Source organism: Gekko japonicus, unplaced genomic scaffold (assembly GCF_001447785.1).
Source record: "Gekko japonicus isolate JY-2015 unplaced genomic scaffold, Gekko_japonicus_V1.1 scaffold211, whole genome shotgun sequence".
In the NCBI taxonomy this organism is placed as follows: Eukaryota; Metazoa; Chordata; class Lepidosauria; order Squamata; family Gekkonidae; genus Gekko; species Gekko japonicus.
In genome coordinates this window covers 474,462-501,088 of record NW_015164187.1, presented here as the reverse complement: position 1 = coordinate 501,088, position 26,627 = coordinate 474,462, and the positions used below count along the sequence as shown (strand labels likewise).

Here is a 26,627-nt window from a genome sequence, read left to right as displayed (position 1 = left end):
TTGTTATCGCCCACCAGATCAAAAGATAGAGGAGGATTATAAAATGATGAATGCCTTAAAGATAGCAACTAGACAAAAACACTGTGTAATAATAGGTGATTTTAACTACCCACACATTGATTGGGTCAATATGTGTTCTAGTCGGGAAAAAGAGATTGAGTTTCTAGACACTCTAAATGACTGTGCTATGGAGCAGATGGTCACGGAACCTACCAGGGGAGAGGCGATCCTTGATTTGGTCCTAAGTAACACTCAAGACCTGGTGAGAGATGTAAAAGTGATTGCACCGCTTGGAAACAGTGATCATAATGTTGTTGAGTTCATCATTTGTACAAATAGAGAATTGGCCAAAAAGACTCACACAACCATTTTTAACTTTAAAAGGGGTAATTTCTCTGATATGAGGGGACACGTGGGGAGGAAACTGAAAGGAAAAGTAGAAAGGGTCAAAACAATTGGGGAAGCTTGGGATCTATTTAAAACTACGATCCTAGAAGCTCAAAAAATATATATTCCGCAGGTTAGGAAAGGCACAAACAGGTATAGGAAAAAGCCTGCATGGTTAACAAACAGAGTAATGGAGGCTGTAAAAAGTAAAAAGAATTCCTTTAAGCAGTGGAAAGCTAGTCACAGTGAGGCTGATAAAACGGAACACAGGCTATGGCAAATAAAATGCAAGTCTGAGGTCAGGCAGGCAAAAAGGGAATATGAGGAGCATATAGCAAAAAACGTAAAAACCAACAATAAAACTTTCTTCAAATACATTAGAAACAGGAAACCAGCCAGGGAGGCAGTGGGGCCCTTGGACGACCAAGGGGTAAAAGGAGTATTGAAGGATGATAGGGAAATGGCTGAGAAGCTAAATGCATTTTTTGCCTCCGTCTTCACTGTGGAAGATGAGAAGTGCTTGCCCACTCCAGAACCACTGATTTCAGGAGGGGTGTTGGAAGACCTGAGTCAGATTGAGGTGATGAGAGAGGAGGTCCTAAAACTGATAGACAACTTAAAAACTGAAAAATCACCAGGCCCAGATGGCATACATCCGAGAGTTCTGAAAGAACTCAAATGTGAACTTGTAGATCTCCTGACAAAGATATGTAATCTTTCCTTAAAATCTGCCTCCATTCCTGAGGATTGGAAGGTAGCTAATGTCACTCCCATCTTTAAAAAGGGTTCCAGAGGAGATCCGGGAAATTACAGGCCAGTCAGTCTGACGTCGATACCGGGTAAATTGGTGGAAACCATTATTAAGGAAAGAATTAGTAGGCACATAGATGAACAAAACCTATTGAGGCAGACTCAGCACGGTTTCTGTAAGGGAAGATCTTGTCTCACTAACCTGTTAGTGTTCTTTGAGGGGGTGAACAAACATGTGGACAAGGGGGATCCAATAGATATTATTTACCTTGACTTCCAGAAAGCTTTTGATAAAGTTCCTCATCAAAGGCTCCTAAGTAAGCTCAAAAATCATGGGATAGAAGGACAAGTCCTTTTATGGATCAAAAACTGGCTAGTTCATAGAAAACAGAGAGTGAGTGTAGGTGGGCAATTTTCTCAGTGGAGGGTGGTAAGCAGTGGGGTACCGCAGGGATCAGTACTTGGTCCACTGCTTTTTAACTTGTTCATTAATGATTTGGAGATGGGAGTAAGCAGTGAAGTGGCTAAATTTGCGGATGATACAAAGTTGTTCAGGGTGGTGAAAACCAGTGAGGATTGTGAGGCACTCCAAGGGGATCTGTCAAGGATGGGCGAGTGGGCGTCAACATGGCAAATGGGGTTCAATGTGGCCAAGTGCAAGGTGATGCACATTGGAGCCAAAAATCCTAAATATAAATACACATTGATGGGGTCTGAACTGGCAGAGACTGAGCAAGAGAGAGATCTTGGAGTTGTAGTGGATAACTCACTGAAAATGTCGAGACAGTGTGTGACTGCAATAAAGAAGGCCAATGCTATGCTGGGGATTATTAGGAAGGGTATTGAAAACAGATCAGCCAATATAATAATGCCCCTATATAAATCAATGGTGAGACCTCATTTGGAATACTGTGTGCAGTTCTGGTCACCACACCTTAAAAAGGATATTATAGCTTTGGAAAAAGTGCAGAAAAGGGCAACTCGAATGATAAAAGGGTTGGAACACTTTCCCTATGAGGAAAGGTTAAAGCGCTTAGGGCTCTTTAGCTTGGAGAAAAGACGACTGAGGGGTGACATGATCGAGGTTTATAAGATTATGCATGGGAAAGAGCAGGTAAAGAAAGAGGTACTTTTCTCCCTTTCTCACAATACAAGAACTCGTGGGCACTCCATGAAACTGCAGAGCGGTCGGGTTAGAACGGATAAAAGGAAGTACTTCTTCACCCAAAGAGTGATTAACACATGGAATTCACTGCCACAGGAAGTGGTGGGTGCTACAAGCATGGATGGCTTCAAAAGGGAATTAGATAAGCATATGGAGCAGAGGTCCATCAGTGGCTATTAGCCACAAGGTATAGCTAGGGGCTCTGGGGCAAGTGATGCTCTGTCTTCTTGGTGCTTGGGGGGGGTCAACAGTGGGAGGGCTTCTAATGTCCTGGCCCCACTGCTGGACCTCCTGATGGCACTGGTATTTCTGGCCACTGTGTGACACAGAGTGTTGGACTGGATGGGCCTTTGGCCTGATCCAACATTGGCGTCTCTTATGTTCTTATGTTCTTATGTAATACCAGAAGGTCCTTTTTTGGTTGTAATTGGTTTAGAAAATAGCCTTTATGATTGTTTTGTTGTTGTTTTCCTTTTTCTTGTTGATTGTATTTAACTCACAATTACTTTAGAGTTATGTTGTTGTAAAGTTGTATATTATAAAACTAAAATAAAAATTTGTATTTTAAAAAAAAAGTCAGGCAGGCTATAAATAAAATAAAAGCAAGCAATAATGGAGGTGATCTGAGAGCCCCTGGAGTTGCACATTTCCCCTTCCATAGTCCCCCCCCCTTCTGCACTGTATCCTATCATAGTTATAACCTGAGCTGTGAATCACCTTGCACTCAATGAAAGGAAATCGGAAGATCAATGCATCCATCAAAATAAGCAGGGTGCGAAATAAGCAATCCACTCAAGGAAGAAGGCAGGCGCTAGAATGGGCTACAGTAAAGGTTCCCTTGCTCGAAAGCCAGTTGAATCCGACTCTAGGGTTGTGGTGCTCATCTCCGTTTCAAAGCCAAAGAGCCAGCGCTGTCCAAAGATGTTTCCGTGGTCATGTGGCCGGCATGACTAAACACCAAGGTGCACGGAACGCTGTTACCTTCCCACTGAAGTGGTACCTATTTATCTACTTGCACTTTCTTGCTTTTGAACTGCTAGGTTGGCAGGAAGAATGGGCTAGAAGGGCCAATATTCTTGATGCCTCTTGTTTTTAACAAAGTGAGGGGGGGGGAAGGCTGCAAGACAAAGCTATGGATAGGAGGAAGAAGTGCTTTGAGCTCTGTCTTGCAGGGATCTTCTTTCTCGAATTTTGTCCCCCTTGCTCTTACCCCCCTCCCAAAGGAGACACAATCCTTTAGCCATTGGACCCTACTGTGGTACAGCAGCCAAAGGCAGCTCCACCACCATGCCACCCCCTCCCCCGAGCCTGCGGTGGAGGGTTGACAGAACGGGTCATGATGGCCTCACTGCTTAGGCGGGCCCGGTGGCTTCCCAGCGCCCCCCCACCATTGCCAGATGCGCCCCGTGGCCCCTCACCAACCTGGAGCCTGTGAGGCGCAGTGGAGAGCGGGGCATGCAAAGTGGCAGAGAGGCCAGCGGCAGCGGAGCAGGGGAAGTGGGAGGGGAAGAAGCCGACTGGGGTCCACAAGGCCGTCATACGCCAATGGAGCAGCAGCAGGAAGATGGCGGCAAGGGACGGGCCCGCCCCTGAAAGCACCGGAGGCTGTGGGGGCCAGAGAAGCAGGCAGTCAAGGCAGGCCTGAGTGACACAGAGCCATGAAGAGCCGCCAGGCCGGGGAAGGAGGAGGCTAGAAGGCAGGGCCCCAGCCGTGCAAGGTGTCCTCTCTGCTGAAGTGAAGTTCTGTTCTGACTTGATTTGTGGCGCATATTGCGCCTGTGGGCGGGATGCAGGCAACGCAGCCACCAATGGATGCAGAGACCTTGTGAGTGACAGGACAGCAGGCCAAAGGCTGTGGGAGCGTGTCGAACATTCACCCCAAAACAACTTTATATATAAGGAGAAATGCTTCAGCACTGCCTATGTATCTGCTTATATTATTTCTTGTAACCATCTGCATCTTACTGATGATTTTGTATCCATATCATTTTCACATATTCCTGTATTGTGCATCTATTTCTATTTTGTAGTGTATTGTGCAGTTATGCCTTTCAATAAACTATTTAATTAGTATCAGTAACAGTTTGAAGTTTGTGTTTTTCTACTTATGGGTACCGAGTTAACAGCATAGGGTTAGGGTTATTTGGTCCATCAATTAGCAGTGTGTTTCTCTCTCTCTCTCTCAATTCTCTCACACCACACCCTAAAGTTAAGCTGGCCCCCACCCTTTTCCTTTTACCAATTCTTACAGAAATGATCTGCACAGTGCAAGCCTCCAGAGTTCAAAGCTGAAATTATTACCAGCTACTGAACTAGAAGTTACAAAAACCTCTCCTTCCTTTGTGTTAGAGTAACCCATAAGATTTTAGCCATTAAAGTCGCTTAACTGACTTCAGAAAGTATGATGGATACATTTCATATTTTACAGCAATGAATCTGCTGTAGCATGCAGTATAAAAAAACCCCCAAAACCAAGTTGATTTAATTTGTGGAATTTCCCTATCATGTTTAAAACTTGGTGGCTCATGAAGTCTAAGCTTCTGTGTCTGTTTTTGCAAGACACCCATATGATGCTCTCACACAGAACACCAGAGAAACAGGAAAACAGGGTTGCACCTGCCTCTAACTGTTGTTCATTGACATCTTCTGTGCAGACACATACAGAAGCATAAAGCTTCGAAAAACAGGGCATCCCACACTTCAGGACTGGTGCATGTGCGGGATTTCCTGCCAAAAGCATCACGTGTCCTTGGGGCGGATGCCTCCCATACCTTCAGTTTCTGTCAGATAAAGGGTTCAATGAGACTTACAGCAGGGAAGGAGGGAGGAAATGTGTGTCTGCACAGAAGACACTGATGAACAACAGTTACAGGTAAGTGCAACCCTGCTTTCATCTTCCATCTACTGTGCAGCCCCACTTTGAGACCTTAGTGAGCTTCCTGTCTGAGGAGGTAGCATGAGACCCTAATTTTTTTTAAAAAAAATTAGTTTTCAATTAATAACATACAAAGTTTAAAAAACCCAGTATGCAGTGAAGTAGATAAACAATAACAGATTAAATTGAAGAAGATATAACTATGTTAGAACAATGAACTGAGAGCACCTAAGAGTAAGTGGGTTTCTGAGTCTAATCAATGAAGAGTGTTTCTACAAAACTCAACACTAGTGAGTTGCATGAGACTACCATACACTGAAAGGAATAATTTACTTAATTGAAAGATTATGTTACCAAAGTGTGATGTATTATCAAATCATAGGTGGAGCCAGGATGTAAAGCTCGGGTTCTGTGGTAGTAGATCTTCCTCTGTCATATATTGAAGGCAGGGAAAACAGGTTCGCACAAAAGTGGTCTGTGTTGTGTAAAAGTTTGATTGAGCTGTATTCAAAGTGTCACTGATTTTGTCCATTATGAATTGCTCCCACACTTTGTTTCTCCACGCTTCCATAGTTGGGGGGTGAGACCCTCATTGAAAAAGAGAATGAAGTACAGCCTTTCTGACATCAGCTCCTTTTTCTCGCCTGCAGGTCCAGTGCATAGTGTTTAATAAAGGTATCTTCCGTAGACCACATGGCAGCTTGACAGATGTCCACGAGTGGAATCCCCCGATGGAAGGCCATGAAAGAAGCTTGTGCCCGAGTGGAATGGGCTTTAATATCCAAAGGACAAGATTCTCCCAACAAACTTATAGCAGGAGCAAACTGTGGAGACCACCCAATGAGCTAACGTTTGGGCTGACACTGGCCTCCCCTTTCTACAGCCCTAATAACAAATAAAGGCTTGTGCTTATGGAATTGTCTTCTCTCCAAATAATAGAGTAAAGCTCTCTTAATGTCCAGAGTGTGCAGGGTTTTCTCTGCACACAAGGTAGGAGTGGAAAAGGAAACTGGTAAGACAATGTCTTGTGCCAAATTTGTTTATTTATAATTTGAATTTATAAACCACCATCCCCTGAGTACCCAGCGCTCAGGGCAGTGCACATCAAAGGATAAAACATTAATAAATATAAAACAATTTAAACAATACTTTAATAATAATAAATAACTAAATAACTTAGATACAACCTTGGGGAGAAATTCTAAACTAGGGTGCAAAACAACCCGCTCCTCAAAGAACTTTAGAAATGGTGGGTCTACCCAAAGAGCAGCAAGTTCAGACTCTCCTAGTAGAAGTGACGGCTACTAGGACTGCCACTTTCCATGATAAATGAGCTAAAGAACAGGCCATAGGTTCAAAGGGGGCCTCATTAAAGCAGATAGTGCCATGGGTAGTGACAATTGTGGAACAATGTGTGGAGCTGGAAGACACGTTAGCCAATTTCTTCAAAAACCTTTGGGCCAATTTGTGTGCGAAAACTGAGACACTTTGTATCTCCTCATGGAACGCAGAAATGGCCACTAGTTGTGTCTTGACTGATAAAACCATTAACCCTGAGTGAACTAGGGACAATAAGTAGTCTAATGCTAATGGCAGAGGGCAGATGAACGGGCAGGCCCCTTGCTCCAAAATCCAATTCTGGAAACGAAACCATTTCCTATTATACGAGTATCTAGTGGACAGCTTTCAGGATTGTATGAGGATAACTAGGACCCCTTATGAAAAACATAAACCTATGGTAGAATTCTCCAAGCTGTTAATTGTAGCCTAGACACATTGTGGCACCAGAATGGTTCGTGCAGGAGAAGGTCTGGCGTGGGTGGAAAGGGCACATAGATCCCCTTTGCCAGACTAAGTAGGTAAGGAAACCAGATGGGACTGGTATTTCTGGCCACTTGGTGATACAGAGTGTTGGACTGGATGGGCCTTTGGCCTGATCCAACATTGGCGTCTCTTATGTTCTTATGACCTGTCTGGGCCAGAATGGGGCTACCAGGTCTCTGTGCAGTCTGTTAACATTTTCCCTATAACCCTGGGAATTAGTGAGAAAGGGGGGAAAGCACAGAAATGTGTTCCTGACCAGGGTATCTGAAAGGCATCCCCTTGGGAAGCTGGATTCATTCCTGTTAAGAGAGCAGAACTGGGATGCTGTGCTGGACTCAGAAGTGGCAAAAAGATCTATCTGGGTGTAGCCCCAGGCCTCGAAAACTGGGATAATGTACTTGGGATGGATGGAGCATTTGTAATTTGTCCTGTATACTCTGCTGAGGCTGTCTGCTTCTGTTTTGAGAGTTCCTGCTATATGAATAGCCTTGAGGGACGCTTCCATATTGACTGCCTTTTCCCAGGTTGCAGCAGCTTCTCTGCATAGGGCCATGAACCCCTACCCCCATTTGTTGAGGTAGTACATTGTGGCCATATTGTCTGTCTTAACCAGTACCTTCTTTCCCCAAATAGTATCTCTGAAGGAGGTAAAGGCAAATTTAATCGCTCGCATCTCCAAGACATTTATATGTATGTTGTTGTAGAAAGTGAGCAACTTTCCCTGGACCGAAAACCCTTGCCAGTGCGCCCCCTAGTCTTCCAAAGAAGCATCTGTGGTTAGTACATGGGGAACCCAAAAACCAAATTCCACTCCAACCAGGAGGTTGGCATTCACCAACCACAAGTGTAAAGCTGTCAATATTGACCTTGGTATAGAAAAACAAAACTATGGTGAGTGGGTGGTTGGGTTGTACCTCCTAACAAACCAACTGCAAATCTCTCATGTGCAGCCTAGAGCATGGGACTATGGCTGTAGTAGATGCCATTAGGCCTAATCACCTTTGGATAGCTTTAACAGGTTGCCAATGTTTCCTAAGGCAGGCCTGAAACGTGCTTCAGAGCTGTCACTCTCTCTGGTGGCAAATAACACAGTCATCAGTACGTAGGTTAGTTACGACTACCACCATACATTTGGTGAAAACTCTGGGTGGCTAGCCCGAAAGGTAAGACAGTGAACTGGAAAACTTGAGGGCCATACCTGAAATGTAAGAATTTTCTGTGGGAGTGGTGTATAGAAATGTGGAAATATGCATCCTTTAAGTCCAGGACTGCAAACCAACTATTTGGGGTAAGGAATTCAATAAGGGAAGGAAGGGAGACTACCCCAAATTTAGAGACTTTCGAAAACGTGTTTCATGTTCTCAAATCTAAAATGGGTCTATGACCCCCTTCTTTTTTGTCTACAAGAAAAAAAGAAGAATGGAAACCTCTGGAACAAAGCCCTTCAGGGACTTCCTCAACAGCTCCTTTTTGCAACAGAACCTCTATCTCAGCTTTGAACTCAGAGTATGGATTATCTACAGCTGTGGATACTAAGAGCATTGGGAAACAGAACAAAATTCCAACATATAACCATTAAGTACAATGGAATGAACCCAGTTATCTCAGGTAAGTTGGTTTCAGGCTTCTTGAAAGTGAGATAGCCTATCTGTAACACTAGAGGGAACCATGGGGTGGATAATCAGAACTTATTCTGAGCCTGGCCCTGATCTTTCTGGGTCATCTGCTGAGGGGATCATTGTTTTTTTGGGGGGTCTACACTTTTGGAAGGGATTTGGCTGGAAAGATCATCGTGGATACTGGTATTGCAGTTGGGTCTGAGGTCTTTGGTTCCAATAAAAAGGAGTTGCGAATCCATGCTGCCTCTGTTGGAACTGAGACGTCTGCATCAGTGCTGAAGAGTAGATAGCTTATGACCTCGCAGTCTGCCTACTCTTCTTAATCCTGGATAGAAACTTGTCCATAGATTGGGAGAACAAAGTTGTTTTCTTGAATGGCAAATCCTCAACTCTTATCAGAGTATCAGTTGGGAGAGCTGTATTTCTGAGCCACGAGTGGCATCTAAGGACGATCAATAAGGCCATGGTTCTCGCTGAGATGTCAGGTGCATGCTTGCCTGCATTGATCTCTTGCTTGGAGAGCCTCACTGCCTTAAGTGAATCAACTTTGCCAGGTTTTTGCAGTCATCTGGTAAGTGGTCCAGGTACTCAGACAAGTTTTCGCAGAGGCATAATTGGTACCCCCTTATTATGGTCTGATAATCCACAATATGAAAGTTTAAGGAGAAAGAAGAGTAAAATTTTCTGCCCAACATGTCAAGCCTATGGCTTATTCTATCAGCAGGAGAAGTTTGTTGCCCCTGCCTACAGCGTGCCTGCATGTCTTCTACTTTGACAGATGTGGTCAGGGGATGGTTGGAGAGGTATTCAGCAGATTCCAGTTTAATTCGATACAGGTTTTCTGTTTTACTGGGCGTATCCTGGACAGGGGCTGGCTTTTCCAAAATGGGAATGATGAAGTCAGAGAGCCCTTCTAAAATTGGGAACATAATTGTGGTTGGTGTTTCAGAATACAATATACTCAAAATTTTGTTCCTTGGGCCGATCATTCAACACAGCCACATCACTCTCCAGTGCCTTAGTAATTCTGAGCATCTGCTCGCTATATAATTGCAAATCCTCACTCAGGGAAAGGACTGAGGTCCCCCACTGTATCATCTGGTGACGGGTCAGACACACTCTCAGTGCTATACTTTGAGTCAACAAAGCCACTGTCCTCAGTTCTGCCATAAGGGCCTTGGAACAAGCCCATTCCGGGTCTATCCTCAATGAACTTCCATACAGGGTGGCAGGCGTCCCCCAGCACGGGTGGCTGTTCTTCCCATCCACTTAAGTACCTCAGGGACATAAGGTAAGAGCGGTGCTCAAGGATCACAGGCTACCGAGTCAAGGGAGGACCAGTCTCAACAGGTTAAGTCTGTCCTGGAGAATATCTGTGTCACCTTCTAGATCTGAGCAGGACCTTGTGAAGGATGCTAAATGTGGTGATGGGGTCTGAGGGCAAGGAATCACAGTGGTTCACTCCAGAGCCATTGTCAACTGCTGGTCAGATGGCATGGACTTCAGTGCTGGAATTGAAGAACTCTTATGTTTGGATTTTTTGTGCATCTTAATGGGTGGCTCAGAGTGTGACTGGGATTTTTTAGCAGGTGTTGGTGATGCTGATTGGGCCTTTTTGGTCTCAGAGGCTGCAGATGCTGCTCTTTTCTGCGGTGCGGACATTGACCTCCAAGTCGATGCTGCTGGAACCGACAGTGGTTTCAAATGAGAATCCGAGGCTGGAGGCAGGAGGGACTGGGCGGGGACATCACCACCAAGCTCATGGTTGGTTTTGTCAGGAGGGAAGAGGATACAGCCTATTCCCAATGAGCCACCTTCAACTGCGACGCTCTGTCAGACCTCGCCTAAGGCGTGAAATGCTGACACACTTGCCAAGCCATTACATTATGGGTCTCTCTCGCCAAGGCAAATTAGGCAGTGTTCGTGTTCATCAGTGTGAGGCATTCTGGTGCTACAAAGCAAACACTTCTTTAAAAGTGCCTTAGTCGCCATAGTGGAGGGACTACAAGTGCAGAAAAAATCAAGAAGGAGAAATGAAGGAGTACAGATTTCAAGAGGACCACTCGATAAACCAAAACCAGGACAGAAATTTTCTGAAGAGTGAAAATCGAAGGAGTCTCGTGGAGCACTGGAAAATGCGACCTATTCTTGCAGCAGCAAAAAAGGAACTGAGGGAATGGGGGGCACCTGCCTCAAGGACACATGATGCTCTTGGTCAGAAATCCCATGCATGAGCCGGTCCTGAGGGATAGGACGCCCCATTTTTTTGAGCTTTAAGATAGAAAAGTGCCTGCAGGTGGGCTGCACAGTAGACAGAAGATGAATGATGTAATACTGTTTACTCCCCCAAGATAAAAAACACAAAGAGTTGCTTAGTTTAAGGACGGAGAAGGAAATGGGCTTACCATGCCCCCAAACCGTCATATGCATCAATGCAAGGTTATAAAAAGCCATCATACTGGAGTACAACTTGATTAATAGAATTTTCACTTCCACACACTTGATGGATAAGAAAAAAGTTTATAATTTAAAGCATGAAATGCAAAGAACAGAAGTCGCTGTACACATCCAGTGGTCCTTGTCCTGCCTAAAAAACAAATGAAGGATGCAGACACTCCCTTCAGTCTAGAAGGATAACAAATATTTGAACAATTTTATTTTAGTTTTCCCAAAAAGGGAGAAAAAGGCAAAGAGGTGCTGTGAGATGCATCAAACATTACCTGCAGATTAGTCAGTAAATGTTAATTTTACTCCCCTATAAAAATACACATACTAATTTATGAGTTTAGCTGTTTTGAATAACTCCTGTGTGAGAAGGAAGCAAAAGTATTCGAACTGTATTCATGAAGTAAACAGACATGTTAAATACCAGCAGGATTTCATATAAAAAATTTTGGTTGCAAAACCAAAGTCATCAGTAACCACAGGAACTGAGTTTTAAGTAGTAAGTTCTGCAATGACAGATTTAGTGAAAAATTGGGAAAGTGAAAGAACCCAGGTGAAGTCATTTACTTCCATTTATGACTGGGAAAAAATTATTTTTCAGGTTTTAATCCAAACTTTTGTTTTGTAAGTGGATTCCATTGCATTCAAGTGTCTCTTTGTCAAAAAGATCCATAGTTCTATAAAAAGATGTGATATGGTAAGACTGATAATTTACCCTGTGTTACACAAGTGCGAAGTGGGACGAACTCCCCACCACTCTATACGCATCCAAACAAACTACAGAGAACCACAATGCCTTCCTCATTCCATTAGGCTGTGCTATGAGAAGTCAGTGGAGTGCCTTTTCAAAGGTGGAGAGAAACTTGGTGTTAGGGCACATTATTTTAATGGTTTATTGGAAAGCTGATCTGAAGAATAAAATGTTCCCCTTGTGCGAATCCAGTGTGCAAAACTTAATGCACATCTTTTGTTGCCTTCTGAACAATCCTTCTGTTAACCCACATCGTGATAAGAAGTACTTCAAAAGTAAAGATGATCCCATCTATAATATCTGGTGAACAATGGAAGATGTTTCATGTTAAGTCACAAAACATGAAGCAAACCAGAAAAATGTTGTCTGGATATGATCAAAATGCTCTGGATTTATATGCCAATGGCTTGAAGCACTCTTCTTTCATTCTCATTGAGGTGGTCTGAGAACACTGCATAGCAAGGCTGCTGCGCAAATTGACACAAGAAGTCTGTAAGATAAGCCTAAGACAAAAGGGGGAAAGTTGGTTATTTTCACTCCCACAAGATACTCTATATTTCTTTATAAACACAAAGATTCTATAACATTTAAAAGATTAACAGTTGACAACCACGCTAGTCATGAGTAGTGTGCTTAAAGTCTGCATGATGTAGGATTCAAAGAACTTCATTTAAATGATTATTGTGTATACTCTTAATCTACTCCAGCATTAATTTTTTTAGCTACTCTGAACATTCTTAAACTTTTAATGAAACCAAATTCTTGCTATCACTTCTGGTCTTAGTTTTCTTGCTATTACTTCTGGTCTTCTATAGAATTTTCTTTTCTCTCCTCTCTGAACTTTTTCCTGCTCAAAATTACCGCTGTCCCCATATCCCAGTCCTCAGCAATTCTACTCTGAAGATCCAGAAGCAGAATGATAAAATGTACACATATCTGGAATTCATCATGTCAGGCTGCCCTACTGCCTGAAAATCCAACATGCTGTATGCATTAATGTGCAACATCTAGTCAGTCGTGTTTCTTCTTGTAGATATACATTTCCCCCCCCCAACAGGAGCACTGATATTATTCAGAATACAAATTAGGGAGTAAACTATCTTGCAATCATCCAGCTGTATATTACTAAAGTATCTTTCTATCTAGATCCTCTTACTTATAGATGACTTCTTTACCTATGCTGCTTCAGACCATCATGGCTACCCACCCGAATCTTCCTTTATCTATGTAATTTATTCAGTGTTATCTGTAATAGTTAAAATTATTTTCGATTTTCTAATGGTGTTATGAGAAGATTTAAAAAACACAAGAGGAAAACTGAGAAAAAAATAGTACTATTTAAGCCACTGAAGAAAATAAAATTAGTAAAAGCTAAGCAAATAGGCAATAGGATGTAGGTTGCAACACCTGCACAAACACACAGAGAAAACTTTAACATTACCTGTAGGTCTATCTGATACAGAGGGTCCTTTAGCGCATCAGGATCATCCTCATCGTCATCTTCATAGTAATCATCATCTGGTAACCAAACAAATGTATAGTTTAGAGGTGTCTTTTTGATAGCTGTTCTTATATTGAAAGGAATGGCCATATTTTTATTTTCACTTGAAAGAGAATAGTGGACAACGAATGAAACACCAAATATTCCAGCTTTTACAAACTGTATAATGAAAATGCATGTTTGTAGCTTCTTGTGTTCATAAAGTATACCCATTCTTCATTTTATTGTGATTATGTGTAAGTTTTAGCCAACTCCTTAAGTTTAAGGCTATGTAACCTCAACTTCCTCCTCTATTGTACAGTCAGATAAATAGATTATTTTCAGGTTCACATCACGACAAAATTTGCCATTATCTTTGAAGCAGCAAACTGTGTTTTGCATCTGCTCTGCAAACCAGGAACCCACAAACAGGGGCAAGTCTGAGAACCCCCCCTCCTCCCGCCCATTATGTTCATGTAGCTGGAAACCATCATTTGCAATTAAGTTTGAGCCTTCCTGAGAATCCATCTACTCGGGTACTCATATTCGTAAAGTACTTGTACAAAGTGTTGTAGTATAAGTACCCTTTAATATAATTTCCGCAAGTTCAGCTATTTATTTTTTATTTTAAACATTTTACAATTGCCTTTCCACTCAATTTCGTGTTCCCAAGGCAGTGAACAATGAAAACCTAAAATAAGATTAAAAATATACATAAATAAAAGCAATTAAATCAGAACATATAAACAGGAAGAAAGGTCAATGAGACTCATTGAAGAATTCCAGCCCAGATGAAAGAGTCTTCACCTGCTGGTGAAAAACAATGATATAAGGGGGCAGACAAATCTTCCTGGGGAAATAATTCCATATCAGAATTACTTTACTCACCATATTTGTTTGTGGCAAGAATATCTGACAATAGCTGTCCTGTTAAACCTTCATCCTCTTCTTCATCATCTTCCTGATCTTCCCACATATCATTACATTCATCTGTTAATTAAAACAGAGGAACAGTTATGTCGTGAGGACTACAACAATTTTTTTGCTCTAATGTTCACCACTTAGATACAAACTTGGGAAACTTTATATTTTAGTTTTCTTACCAGAAAGGTACAGTAAAAATATTTCAGTTTGATGAGAGCTGTATTTTGTTTTTTAAGCAAGAATCATATTACCAATGATGCTTCAATTAGTGTACACAATATTTGAAAAGATATTTCAGATATTGATAAAGGATTATACTATCTAGACAAAAGTTTTGTTCTAAAAGCAGCAGTGATTACACATTACCAAAAGGTTACCCCCATCAAAAGCAGAAAGTGAAACCAACATAATACCTTGGCTCCAGTCTGTAGCAGTTTGGCGGGAAGCATTTGCTTCCATTGCATTAGAAAGTTCGTTTATTATCAGTTTCAAAATTTTAATTAACAAAGGAATGTTTGTCCAGCGCTCAGGATCTGTAAGGTATAGAACATTTTTTTAATTGTTAAAAACTCTCAAGAAAATCAATGTAAAGGGGGGGGGGAGAGAAAACCTCCCATGGCTGACTTGAAGTCACATTCCAAATGTTTGAAAGGTGACAGAGAAACAGCAGGGGACATCACAATCTTTCTATTTTCTGGGCTTATGATTAAGACATCTTGAGGCCTCTCACTTGCAGTAGTTGGGCAACTGGACTATGTGAATCCTGTATACATTCCTTATTGCGTCCTATTATGAGGAACTAGCTTTGTACTATGTATGTGTATTTAAGATTTTCCATGAGGAAAGGCTGAAGAGTCTGGGTCATTTTAGCTTAGTAAAAAGGAGACATGATAGAAGCTTACAAAATTATGCATGTGATGGAGAAAGTGGATACAGGGAGCTTTTTCTCTCTCCCATAATACTAGAACTAGGGAACACCCAGTGAAACTGATGGGCTACAGATACAGGACAGACAAAAGGAAATACTTCTTTACTCAACAAGTAATTAAATTGTGCAATTCACTGACAGTGGAGGTAGTGATGGGCACAAGTATAGATAGCTTTAAAAGGGGATTCGACAGATCCATGGAGGATAGGTGAATCAATGGCTACTAGTCATGGTGAGTAAAGGGAACCTCCATATTCAGAAGCAGTAAACCTTTGAAAGCTGGGAGGCAACATCAGGGGAAGACCTTAGCCTCTGTGCCCTGTTATTGGACTTCTAGGACAACTGATTGGCTGCTGTGCGAAATATGGACCACTGGTCTGACTCAGCAAGGATCTTATGTTCTTATGAAGAGGCATCTTTGTACTATATGTGTATTCAGATCTTGGGAATTGTTTACTGAATCTAAGCTTTTGCCATACATTTAGTTACTATAATCTCAATAGCTTTGTACTATATGTGTATTCGGATCTTGGGAATTGTTTACTGAATCTGTCTAAGCTTTCGCCATACATTTAGTTACTATAATCTCAATTTATATGTATAATATTTTAATTGGCCATTGCTATTCTTATTGTCCATTAGCCTGAACTGAGCCCAACAAATCAGGGAGTATTATGAACATGTACAGAGTACACCACAACTTAATTCTCTACAAAATTACGTGCATATGAAATACCACTGGTTTGGCTTGTATGCACATGGTTACGACTTACAAAATATATTTAAGGGACTTTTTAGATCTCTTACATCTGTCTGATTCAGTCCTGATCACTTACTTTTGGCAGCTTTTGATCGTGTACGTATTCCTTCTTCCATATTAAATATTTCTTCTCCTTTTACCCTGATATCTTGGAGCCGTTTATCATCTGTATTGATGCCATATTGAAGGAGTTTGCAGAGGGCAACAGAACTGAAGAAAAATAAGGTTACTTGAAAATCATTTTCATTCTTAACCTACAAGTCCCAAATTGTCTAAACAGTGTTCATTAGGACCTACATCTACAGTACATATACACAGTTGTGAGAACTTGTCTAAACAGTGTTCATTAGGACCTACATAAACCACCCCTGAGATCTTGAACAGGGCTGACATGTTACTTTCAATATGGTTTATTTCACTCCTGTGATTGTGCTGTCTCCAAATGCAATTCCATCAAGACATCTTGTTATGTGTTTTGGAACATCATTCTCTTTAAAGACACTCTTGACTGAAAACGGTGGAACTAAGTCATTAGTTGGATTGGGTGGTGATTTCCACTGACGAAAATCCATTCTGTCAGTGGAACAGAATTTTTGTGCACCCCCTATACAGCTGCATTTCTAAATGCTCCCTGAAATGCTACTCCTGAGGGACAGGGGATAACCAGGAGCAGCATGAGGGGAAGTTGGTGATCTGCAGCAAAAGGGGGAGAAACAGGTGATCCCCCGAGTTAGCCAATACCAACCACTGGATCCAATCCTTTAAGTTTCAAACAGATTGAAATGTAAGAGAAAGAGCTTTGTTCCAAGAGGTCCTAGATTCAAATGCATCTTTTGCTATGAACCATCTAGGTGGCCCTCCCCATCTACAATAGAAGAATAATGTAACTGGTCAAACTTAAAAGGCTGTAAGTTAGCTATACAAACGCGTAAGAATTATACAAATGCAATAAACAAAGAGCAACAACCATTAATTATATTCGTTCAGCTCTCTTCAGGATCTTTCAAAAAAAGAGAATTTTAACAGAAAAATGAAGCAGGGCTCAGCTGCACAAGGAGTTTAGGTATATTGATATGATATCATCATCTTATACCTAATAGTCGAGCGTGGCCTAATCCGTGGATCTTTAAATCTGCAGCTAGGGGCCACATTGACTGTAAAGAGATAGTTTTGTCGACTTAGGAGAGCCCCAGGTTTGCAGAAAAATCTGAAAATTTTAAAAGATATGGAGGGGGATTCCCCTCCAAACAGGAGTGTTGTCTGTGCAAGCACAGATAATGCTCCAATACTCCTCCACATGGTGGAACTGCAAGTGAGCAGGGTAGCTGAGCTGCCTCTGCTAAGGCCAAACGGTCCCCACTGCTAAAGTGGTGAAGGAATGGGGGAGCAGTTAACTGCAGGTGGGCAGGTGAGAGCTGTCCCAGCCACGACTTGAGGTGGAGAAGCAGCTGTAGGAGGACAGGAAAGCTATCCCTGCATCGATGGCAAACTTCAGACAGGTGAGGGAACTGCAGGATAGAATCCCCACCCCTCGTGATTCTCACAGGTCCCCACTTGTATATTCTTATAACCATCACAGCCAAATTTGAAGATACCTAAATCCAGAGACAGAAGTAGTGAACAGACAAGATGGATTGTTTGACAAGCCTGAAAAACACCAAAGGTTTGTAGAATAATCTGAAATCTAAAAAAAACACTACAAAAACCTTTGGGGGTAAAAAAACCACACTACAGCGATGAAGCAGATGCCCTCAGTGGCCACTGCTAGGCAACAACTATATTGACAGCCATTTCCAGTCTTGGTTTCTGTCAGTAAAAAAAGCAGAGGGAGAGAAACGGCCCTTTCTGGGGCTGTTTTGCCCTTCCTTTGAGGGAGGAATCACTGGGGCCAGGCAGGGCAGCCACCAAGGGGTGATATGCAACCAATGGCCAACTCACCCAGGTCCAGCTGATTGCTACTGTTTAACAGCAGCCACCCCACAAAAACCAGTGTTGTATAGTGGTTAGAGTTTCAGATTTGGGTCTTAAGAGACCCAGGCTTGAATCCCCCCTTGGCTGTGAAAGTTCACTAGATGACTTTCAGCCAGTCACACAGGTACTCAGCCTAACCTACACCACAGGGTTGCTTTGAAGATAAAGAAGAGAATGATGTAAGCTGCTTTGGGTCCCCATTGTGGAGAAAGGTGGATTACAAATGAAGTAAGGGAAATGAGATGCCCCCCCAAGTTCTTGTGGGTCCCCCACTAATGATCAACCCAGCTAAATCTGAGGATACTTAAAATCTGGGGATCAGAGCTGTGAATGGACAAAACAGATCTTTCAACAAACCTGAAAAATGAGCATCTAAAAATACATTGGGGTATGGTTAAAAACCCAAAATGACAAAAGAAAGGCCTGTAGCTTTAAGAAATGGATGCCCTTAGTAGCTGTTCCTAGGCAACAACAACAGTTTTGGCCAGCATTCCAGGCCTGGTTTCTGCCAGTCAAGGACAGGGGGAGAGGGCAGGGCCTTTCTGGGGCTGTTTAGGCCTTTGAAGGAAGATTCATAGGGCCAGGCCTGGCAGCAACGACCAGGCAACTTGTATAACCTGACTTGCATGACTCATCCAGGCCAGGCCACTTGCTACTGTTCAAAAGCAGGCACCACACAAAAGCCAGTACAGTGTAGTGGTTAAAGTTTCAGACTGGGACCTTGAATACCCATTCTGCCCTGGAAACTCACTGGGTGACCTTGGGCCAGTTGCATATTCTCAGCCTTGCTTACCCTCAAAGGGCTGCTGTGAGGATAAAATGGACGAATGGAGGAGAATGATGTAAGCTGCACTGGGTCCTCATTATGGAAAATAATAGGGGGTCTTTCCTTCCATGAGTTTTAATTCTATGTAGTTGAATCACAATACTAATTCTGTCAGCTTTCTACCAAACTTCAAGGGTTAAGCTTTGAAAATGTGAAAATCATCAGGCAGATGATGATGATGATGGAGCTTAAGATGTTATCCAAGTTCAGCATCTTAATGGCTACTTAATCCACTTTTCCTCATGAAATATCCCTGGCATATAGAGGCTTTAAACCTCTGCTCAGTAGCTCATTTTTCTGGATGGTCACTTTGAGAAACAAGAGAGAAGTGATGGACCACACCCTAAAGTGACTTGCCAGCAGGTTCTGTTGCCTCAAATGTCACTGTCTCCATACCCTTTTTGTTTCTAGGCTGACAGTGAGGCAAGGGAAGTGTCCAAAACCTACAAAGAACTTGGTTTTACCTGAGACCACCAGTTGACTGACCCTATTTTACACCATTACAAATCAAGCACAAGAAGGCCAAGTTCAGATGGCAGTTTGGCCCAATATAGGCACCTTTCACAAATGGATTAAATGGGCCAGTTCACACAGCCACAGCTGTCAGACGTTCCCCAGCCATACTCACCCCGTCCTATGACGATTCCCTACCGCGTTATAAAAGTACCAGGTGAAAGCCAGAGCACACCCTGGAGGGCGCGTTGATCCCACTTCCCAGAAGTGTGCACGCTAAAAGCCGCAAACAAGCTGCATTGATAATGTGAACCGGCTGATCCGGCAGGGATGCGTATAAGCACCCATGCATCCTCGGCATCCATGGTGACTGACCTCTTGGCCTCACTCTGGCACCAGGAAGGTGCAGTTGATTACCCTGGAGGGGCAGCAGTGATGTGACTGGATGTGTGCTGCTCTGCTGCCCAATGCAGGGTGGGGGCGGGCGCAATGGGATCCTGCCCCAATTGCTGATGCGGTGCTGCGCCTATGTGCATGTTGCCAGAGTGAAAAAAGCTGCTTACAGCCACGCCTCCGCCAAGGGTGGGCCAACAGTGCGAACGCTTTCTTGCACCTCCTCCCCGGTATGCTCCTGCATCAGTAGGTGCAGTGCAACTGGGAATCTCGGCACAACTTGGTCCAGGTCTTTTTGCCCCGCCTCTCTCGTGCTTCCCTGGAGAGGCAGCAGTGATGTGACCAGATGTGTGCTGCTCTGCTGCCCAATGTAGGGCGGGCGCGGGCACAATGGGATCCTGCCCCAATTGCTGATGTGGTGCTGCGCCTATGCACATGTCGCGAGAGTGAAAAAAAGCCGCTTACAGCCATGCCTCCGCCAAGGGTGGGCCAACAGTGCGAACGCTTCCTTGCACCTCCTCCCCGGTATGCTCCCGCATCAGTAGGTGCAGTGCGACTGGGAATCCCCGGCACAACTTGGTCCAGGTCTTTTTGCCCCGCCTCCCTCGTGCTTCATACTGCCAGTCTGTCCTCAGCCGAAATATTTCCAAACTGACACCAAAGTTAACATTTAGAAGTCTTGTGGAATACCAATGATAAATCCACATGCATTCCAGTTTGTTTCTCTACACCAACATAAAATTCTTTTTAAGAAGAAAGGAATATGCATGCTTGTGTCTCTAAGGAACATACTGCGATCAAGAAACTCCTTACCTGACCTTGCCTTCATATTGTCCATAGAACAAATGTTGTCGACTCATCCACTCCGACATTACAAACTCCAGAGCAGGTTTGCCTGTTGGTCCAGGGAGACTACAAAGAAATTCTAAGAGTGGTTCCAGCTGAGAATGAACTAGATGAGCAAACACCATGATCAAAGACTGCAAGAGGGACAAAATAATGGAGATGCTTTTATTTATGCCTATACTTGGGATGGCTTAACAGCTTTGTCAATGCATAAAATTGATTTAAATACACAGTATTCTTTAAACACACAGTATTGCTTGATTAAAAATTAAATGACCAAGTCAGTCAGACCAAGTCAGCAGGACTGAACACGCAAAAAACCCCTAACAGGAAATTATATCCTCATTATGTAGTATCCAGTCTCCTTATACCACATTATTGTTCTAAAGATATTAATAATGAACAAATTTTATAAATTCTCAATTGTCCTAAGGATTCATAATTGTCCAATTATTCAGTAAAATTAATAATGAACAAATTTTATAAATTCTCAATTGTCCTAAGGATATATTTAAGCTTTAAAGGGCAAATTGTTCTGCATGCTAATATTCTTGGAAAACACAGGGAGTATTACACAAAAGCAATGGAAAACCAGACTCATGAATTCAATCCAGAGAGATCTCCCACTGACAACCAGAATGCTATCTTACTCTGTATTTAATGAATGGAATCACTATCAATTAGGCCAACTTTGACCTAATTATATGGCCTGTTTCATGTGTGAAAGTACAGAAGAACATGAAGTGACAAGCATATGGTTTCTTAGAGCCAGCTTCCTTACCTGCATTACAGTGAGCGTTTCTGCTTGCTGCATTTTACTAAGAATTGCTCTCAAAATCTGGTCCAGATTCTCTCCCAATTCACTCCCTGCTTTGGAAATCAATGTGGAAACTAATCTGCCTACAAAGGCAGCAGTGAATTCTGAAGTGCGTGGATCCAGGAGCTGGCTCACCACCTGCATCACATACCACAGTCCATTGTGGCCTTGCTCATCATGCCACTGTGCGATTTGTTCCAGTGCTACTGAGATGTACGCACGCAGACATTCGCCACCATTCTGAACAAACAAAGAAAAAAACTCTTCTTCAGTCTACTGAGAGTTCTTTACCTTCCAGACATTCAAACAGTATACTATGGTGAGACTGTAAAAGCAGTCAACAAATAAACTCCAAAAGTCTTTCTGTCATAAGAGTTTAAAAATCAAAAGGTCTGCCAAGCACCAGCTATTTTGCTATCTTCCTTTTAGAACAATGGTAACAGTATATCTAGTGCCCAAGACTTCATAGAAGTAGCTAATTTAAGCCACATTTCTTTGCCAAAAGGACAAAGAAAGCTTCCTTAAGACTAGCCTTAATGGTAATAAATCCTAATACAAGGGTGTCAAATTTGACATAAATGGGACTTTGTGGGGCCAGGCCATGAGTGTCATAAAATGTAATGCCAGGTAGAGGAGATATAAACTTTATAAAGGATACAGACAAAGATATATTTTTTACTTAAAATACAAGCATGCTTAAAACTCTTGCGATATTTTGTTTATTTAACAGTCTGATAACTGACATCTCCCAAACCTCCCCCCCCAAAAAAAGATGCCTGCCTAAAATGGAAATAAATAAATAAAATATCAAGAAAAAGCACAAGGATCACAGCAGAAACTAAAAATATAAAATGCTCTGAACCTAGGAAAACATGAAATGGCTGGACATTGCAAGCTTCTCCCCTCCACCCCAGGCTGTAGCTAAAGTGGGCGCATTTCGGGGCCCAGCCCCCCTTTCTGCCAGGGACCCCACAACTTACCACCCTGGACAGGCCCCCCGACTTATTTCTTCTGCTCACCACTGCTGCCAGGGACTGCGGCAAGCCTTGTGCCACCGTTCCTCCTCACTGCAGCTCTCTGTATCTCTCCTCAGCAAGGAAAGCTATTAGCCACAAAGTATAGATAGGGGCTCTGGGGAAAGTGATGGGGGGGGTCAACAGTGGGAGGGCTTCTAATGTCCTGGCCCCACTGGTGGACCTCCTGATGGCACTGGTATTTCTGGCCACTGTGTGACACAGAGTGTTGGACTGGATAGGCCTTTGGCCTGATCCAACATTGGCATCTCTTATGTTCTTATGTCCTCCACTCCCACGTTGCTACTTTGTCATCTTGCCCATCGCCCGCCAGCAAAGCAAGCCCCGCCTCCTGTCCCACACTGCTAATCTTGCCTCTCTTTCTCTTGCCTCTTGCTGTCTGGCAAAGCAAGCAAGCCCCGACTCAATGCTACTCTCTCACCGCCTGCCCTGGCTGTCTCCATTTCTCCAATTCCCAAGCCGGCAAGTCAAGCCCCGCACAGGTAGACTTGACTTTGTTTATTGGATCAGCTGCCTGTCTCCATGCCCATATTCCTATCCCATGCCCATTTCTATGGGGTGCCATCAGGGCTTTTTTCTCCAGCTTCTCTTGCTTCAAACTGACCAAGCCCGTCTCCACCCTCCCCAACCAGCCGCTTAGGCAGCAATTACGCCATCCGAGTTGGTTCTCCTTGCCTTCCCCCTGTCTCTGGGCCAGTCCCCGTTCCTGCCCCTGCCTCTGTGACTCTGCATGACTCCATCCTTGGTCTGAGGCCGGGGGGAGGCCGGGGGGGGGGCTTACAGCTGTAGAGAGACAGGGCCAGTGCTCTTTTTTAATGCAGTCTCAGTGAGCCCCCTCCCAGCCTAGTCCCCATGACCGCCAGCCAACTCCTCCCTTCCCAAGCTGTGGGAAGCCAGTGCTTTCTCTCCCCACCTCTGCCCTCCTGCTCATCCCAGCAGCAACCTCCAGAGCATCTCTTCTGCACTGGGGGAAGGTGACCAGGCAGGCACAAGATGTCCAAGCTCAAGGCAGGCAGAGCTGACAGCCAGGTGGAGGGCTGAGAAGCTGGTAATTAAATTATTTTAATAGAATCAGCCAGTGCTCCCCAAGGAATTAAAATGCCCCCCCAAGTTAGAAATTCCTGGCTACAGGCCTTCTCCACCCCCATCTGCTCAGAGTGGCAGTGGCTCTCCAGTGTAATGTCCCCCTCTGGCTGTGGGTTCCCATTTCATACTCATTCAGGCACCCATTCTCAGGTCCATTCAGCAAGGACAAACTGGCTCAAAACATCAACCCTGTATTTGCAAGGAGACAACCCCAGCAAGCAACAGCCTCAGCTGGCATACAAACAGTGGAAAGTGAAAATATTTGAGGTCCACTCCATTGAAATACATTGCAGCACAAAGTTGCAAAGAAAATGTGGAATGGAATTCCCATTAAGGTCTCTGGGCCCAGATAGACTACTCTGGGACTGGAATGATAGCCACCAGAGTGAAATGACAGTCCCTGGGAGTAGCAGAAGCATTCTGGGATTGGAATAAGAACATAAGAGACGCCAATGTTGGATCAGTCCAAAGGCCTATCCAGTCTAACACTCTGTCACACTGTGGCCAAAAATACCAGGTGCCATCAGGAGGTCCACCAGTGGGGCCAGGACATTAGAAGCCCTCCCACTGTTGACCCCCCCCAAGCACCAAGAAGACAGAGCATCACTTGCCCCAGAGCCCCTATCTATACCTTGTGGCTAATAGCCACTAATGGACCCCAGAGTGAAATTCCATTCCCAGAATGGATTTCCATTCCCAGAATGCAGCTGCTACTCCCAGGGACTGTCATTCCACTCTGTGCCCTGTCATTCCAGTCCCAGAGCACTGTTTCTATTGCTAGAAACAGTCCCAGAGTAGTCTATCTGGGTGCAGAGACCTTAATGAAAAAATCCATTCCACATTTTCTGTGCAACTTTGCACGCCCAGAAGAGCTTCCAGCTGAAGCAGGCAAAGACAAGACCCCAGGGAGCTGAGAACAGCAGCACTGAGCTTCAAAGGGTGAAGAGGGGGGAAGAAAAGAGCCCCCCCCCCAATAACGGGCTGGTTCTGCCCTGGGCCTTAAATTTGACACCCTCTTACTTAGCCTCTCTTTATTCAGCCAGGATTAAGAACATGGACTTGCCTACTCCAAAGGGAAAAATCCAATTAATAAAATACAGGCACACTTATTTCGAGCCAGTATGGTATAGTGGTTAGAGTAGGATCTGAGAGGCCCAAATTTAAATTCCCACTTTACCATGGAAGATTGCTGGGTGACCTTGGGCCAGTCACACACATTCAGCCTAACTGACCTCACAGGATTGTTGTAAGAATATAATGAATGAGAGAACATTTGGGTCCCTATTGGGGAAAAGGCAGGCTATAAAATAAATAAATAAATAAATAAATAATGGGAAGAGATTGATTCTGGTCCTGTAAACTGCATCTGGATCCATATTTTGGCATTTGGGTCTTTAGGGGAAGAACAGGATATGGGCGTGATATAAGCTAGCTAGTCAGCCAAGGACTTAACTGGGGAAATTTTACTTAAACACTGAACTACCATAAAATATGGTAGTATGGCAGTATGAGTACCATCTAGAAGAAACAAAAATATGTTTTAAAGGATTCCACATGAATTATTTGTGTATTTATGTAGCTTTTGGGAAGTTCTTAGAAACCACCTTTCCTAGATTAGTGAAGGCAGTGACACTTGCCTCAAATTTATTTACATTCTCTTGAGATTATGAAGGCAATAATTTCTCTCCAGACAGTCTTCCTTTAACATATTCTCTTTTGCTATTTTATCTATCTATTATCCATAACGCAAACAAAATTATCTAAAAATCTTTCATACACTGTACTTTACAGTTCTACTGATCTCTGGGATTAAGGTACGGTAAATTTAAAAGTTTGCAAGCAGCATTTGACCTTTAACCACCCTCTCCTGTTCCCGGGGAAGATTACCTGCATGGTAGCATGGTCATCTGTATGCAGGCTACACTGAGCCACAGCAGGAAAAGCTTGGCAGATTAAGAGCTCTGAAAGTGGGGGCTTTGTATGTCTCACAACAGTTGTTAATATATCTATTGAAGTCTGAAAAAATAAAATACAGATAGTAATTTTGGAGTAAGGGCACAGAACAACAATAGTGTCTTAGTTCAGGTACAACACCAAACAGTAGTTTAGCACAATGAAAATAAGCCCTTGAGAAGCTTCAAGTCTGCACGAAATCTCTTCCTTCCCTTCACGTGTCACTATTTCCATGGTAAATCAGTTTGCTGCTGTATCTTAATTGGCAAACTATGATCAGTGCCTTGCAGATCAGGATCCCAAAGAGTTGCTTTCTCATTAGCTAATTAGCATGTAGCACTTAAGAGAACAGATTGCACAAGCAATCCTGAACCATGATTCAGCATTCCATCTAAACCACATGAACACATGAAGCTGCCATACACCAAGTTAAAAAACTGGTATATCAAAGTCATTACTGTTTAGTCTGACTTGTAGCAGCTTTCCAAAGTCTCAGGTAGTGGTCTTCCATATCACCCACTACCAGATCCTTTTAACTGGAGACACCAGGGATCAAACCTGGGATATTCTCTACCGCAGCCCCTTGTCCATACTAATCTAGTGTGAACTTATCCCATATATACTAAAACAAGCATGGAAAGAGTAGGTGGTTTTATTTCCCCACTGAGAGCATTACTCCTGTGTTAATCAAGTGAAAGTCAACATAATTGAAAAATTATATCTAAACTTTTTGCTGTAGCAGAATCAGTTCTTCAGAACAGATAAGGACCTGATTGGCCTATTGGCACCCTCAAAATACCAATGCAGGACTGCTCATGATGGTCACTTCAGTAGTAGTAAGGGAAATGTTTGTTCTAGCTCTATATAAGCTTCTTAACCTGGAAGCAAGCTCTGATGGGCAGGCTCAATTTAACCAGGAAAGAGTAACTGAAATGAGGCTTACCATGAGGCATGAAAGACTAGGCATACAAACTTCACAATTATTTGGGAATAAATGTTTTTGTTCTTTTCACACAGAAACAGGAAACTATATGGATGCTTTCCCAATTTGAGAAGGTGCCCCTATACTTACTGCACAAAGCCCTGCTGGAATCTTATCTGCAGGAGCCTGCATAATGCTGACCAGAGTTGGGATTAATCTCATCTGCATTGCATGCTGGCATGCTTCTATCTGTGCTAATTCCTTGAAGATGTCTTGGGCAAGAGAGGCAACTACAGGATCTAATGCAAGAAAAACAATTATTCAGGTTATCCAGATCAAAGTTGCACCATTTCAATAACAATACAATTCAGTAGGTTGATTTTAAACTGGATTTAAGAGAATACTTTTTTACAATGTC

The 26,627-nt window shown here is 43.1% G+C and overlaps 1 protein-coding gene across 1 annotated transcript in view; it reads right to left on the bottom strand.

Moving 5' to 3' along the window:
- Positions 1-11,181: 11,181 nt before the first annotated feature.
- Positions 11,182-26,627, bottom strand: part of IPO9 (importin 9) — a 58,697-nt gene continuing 43,251 nt past the window's right edge. The window contains exons 16-24 of the mRNA XM_015408196.1: positions 26,360-26,508; positions 25,222-25,350; positions 21,179-21,454; positions 20,365-20,531; positions 15,985-16,118; positions 14,634-14,753; positions 14,185-14,286; positions 13,258-13,334; positions 11,182-12,319 (exon numbers count right to left, since the gene is read on the bottom strand). Coding sequence (XP_015263682.1) covers positions 12,209-12,319; positions 13,258-13,334; positions 14,185-14,286; positions 14,634-14,753; positions 15,985-16,118; positions 20,365-20,531; positions 21,179-21,454; positions 25,222-25,350; positions 26,360-26,508 — 1,265 coding nt within the window. The 3' untranslated portion in view covers positions 11,182-12,208. The remainder of the gene's footprint in view (positions 12,320-13,257; positions 13,335-14,184; positions 14,287-14,633; positions 14,754-15,984; positions 16,119-20,364; positions 20,532-21,178; positions 21,455-25,221; positions 25,351-26,359; positions 26,509-26,627) is intronic.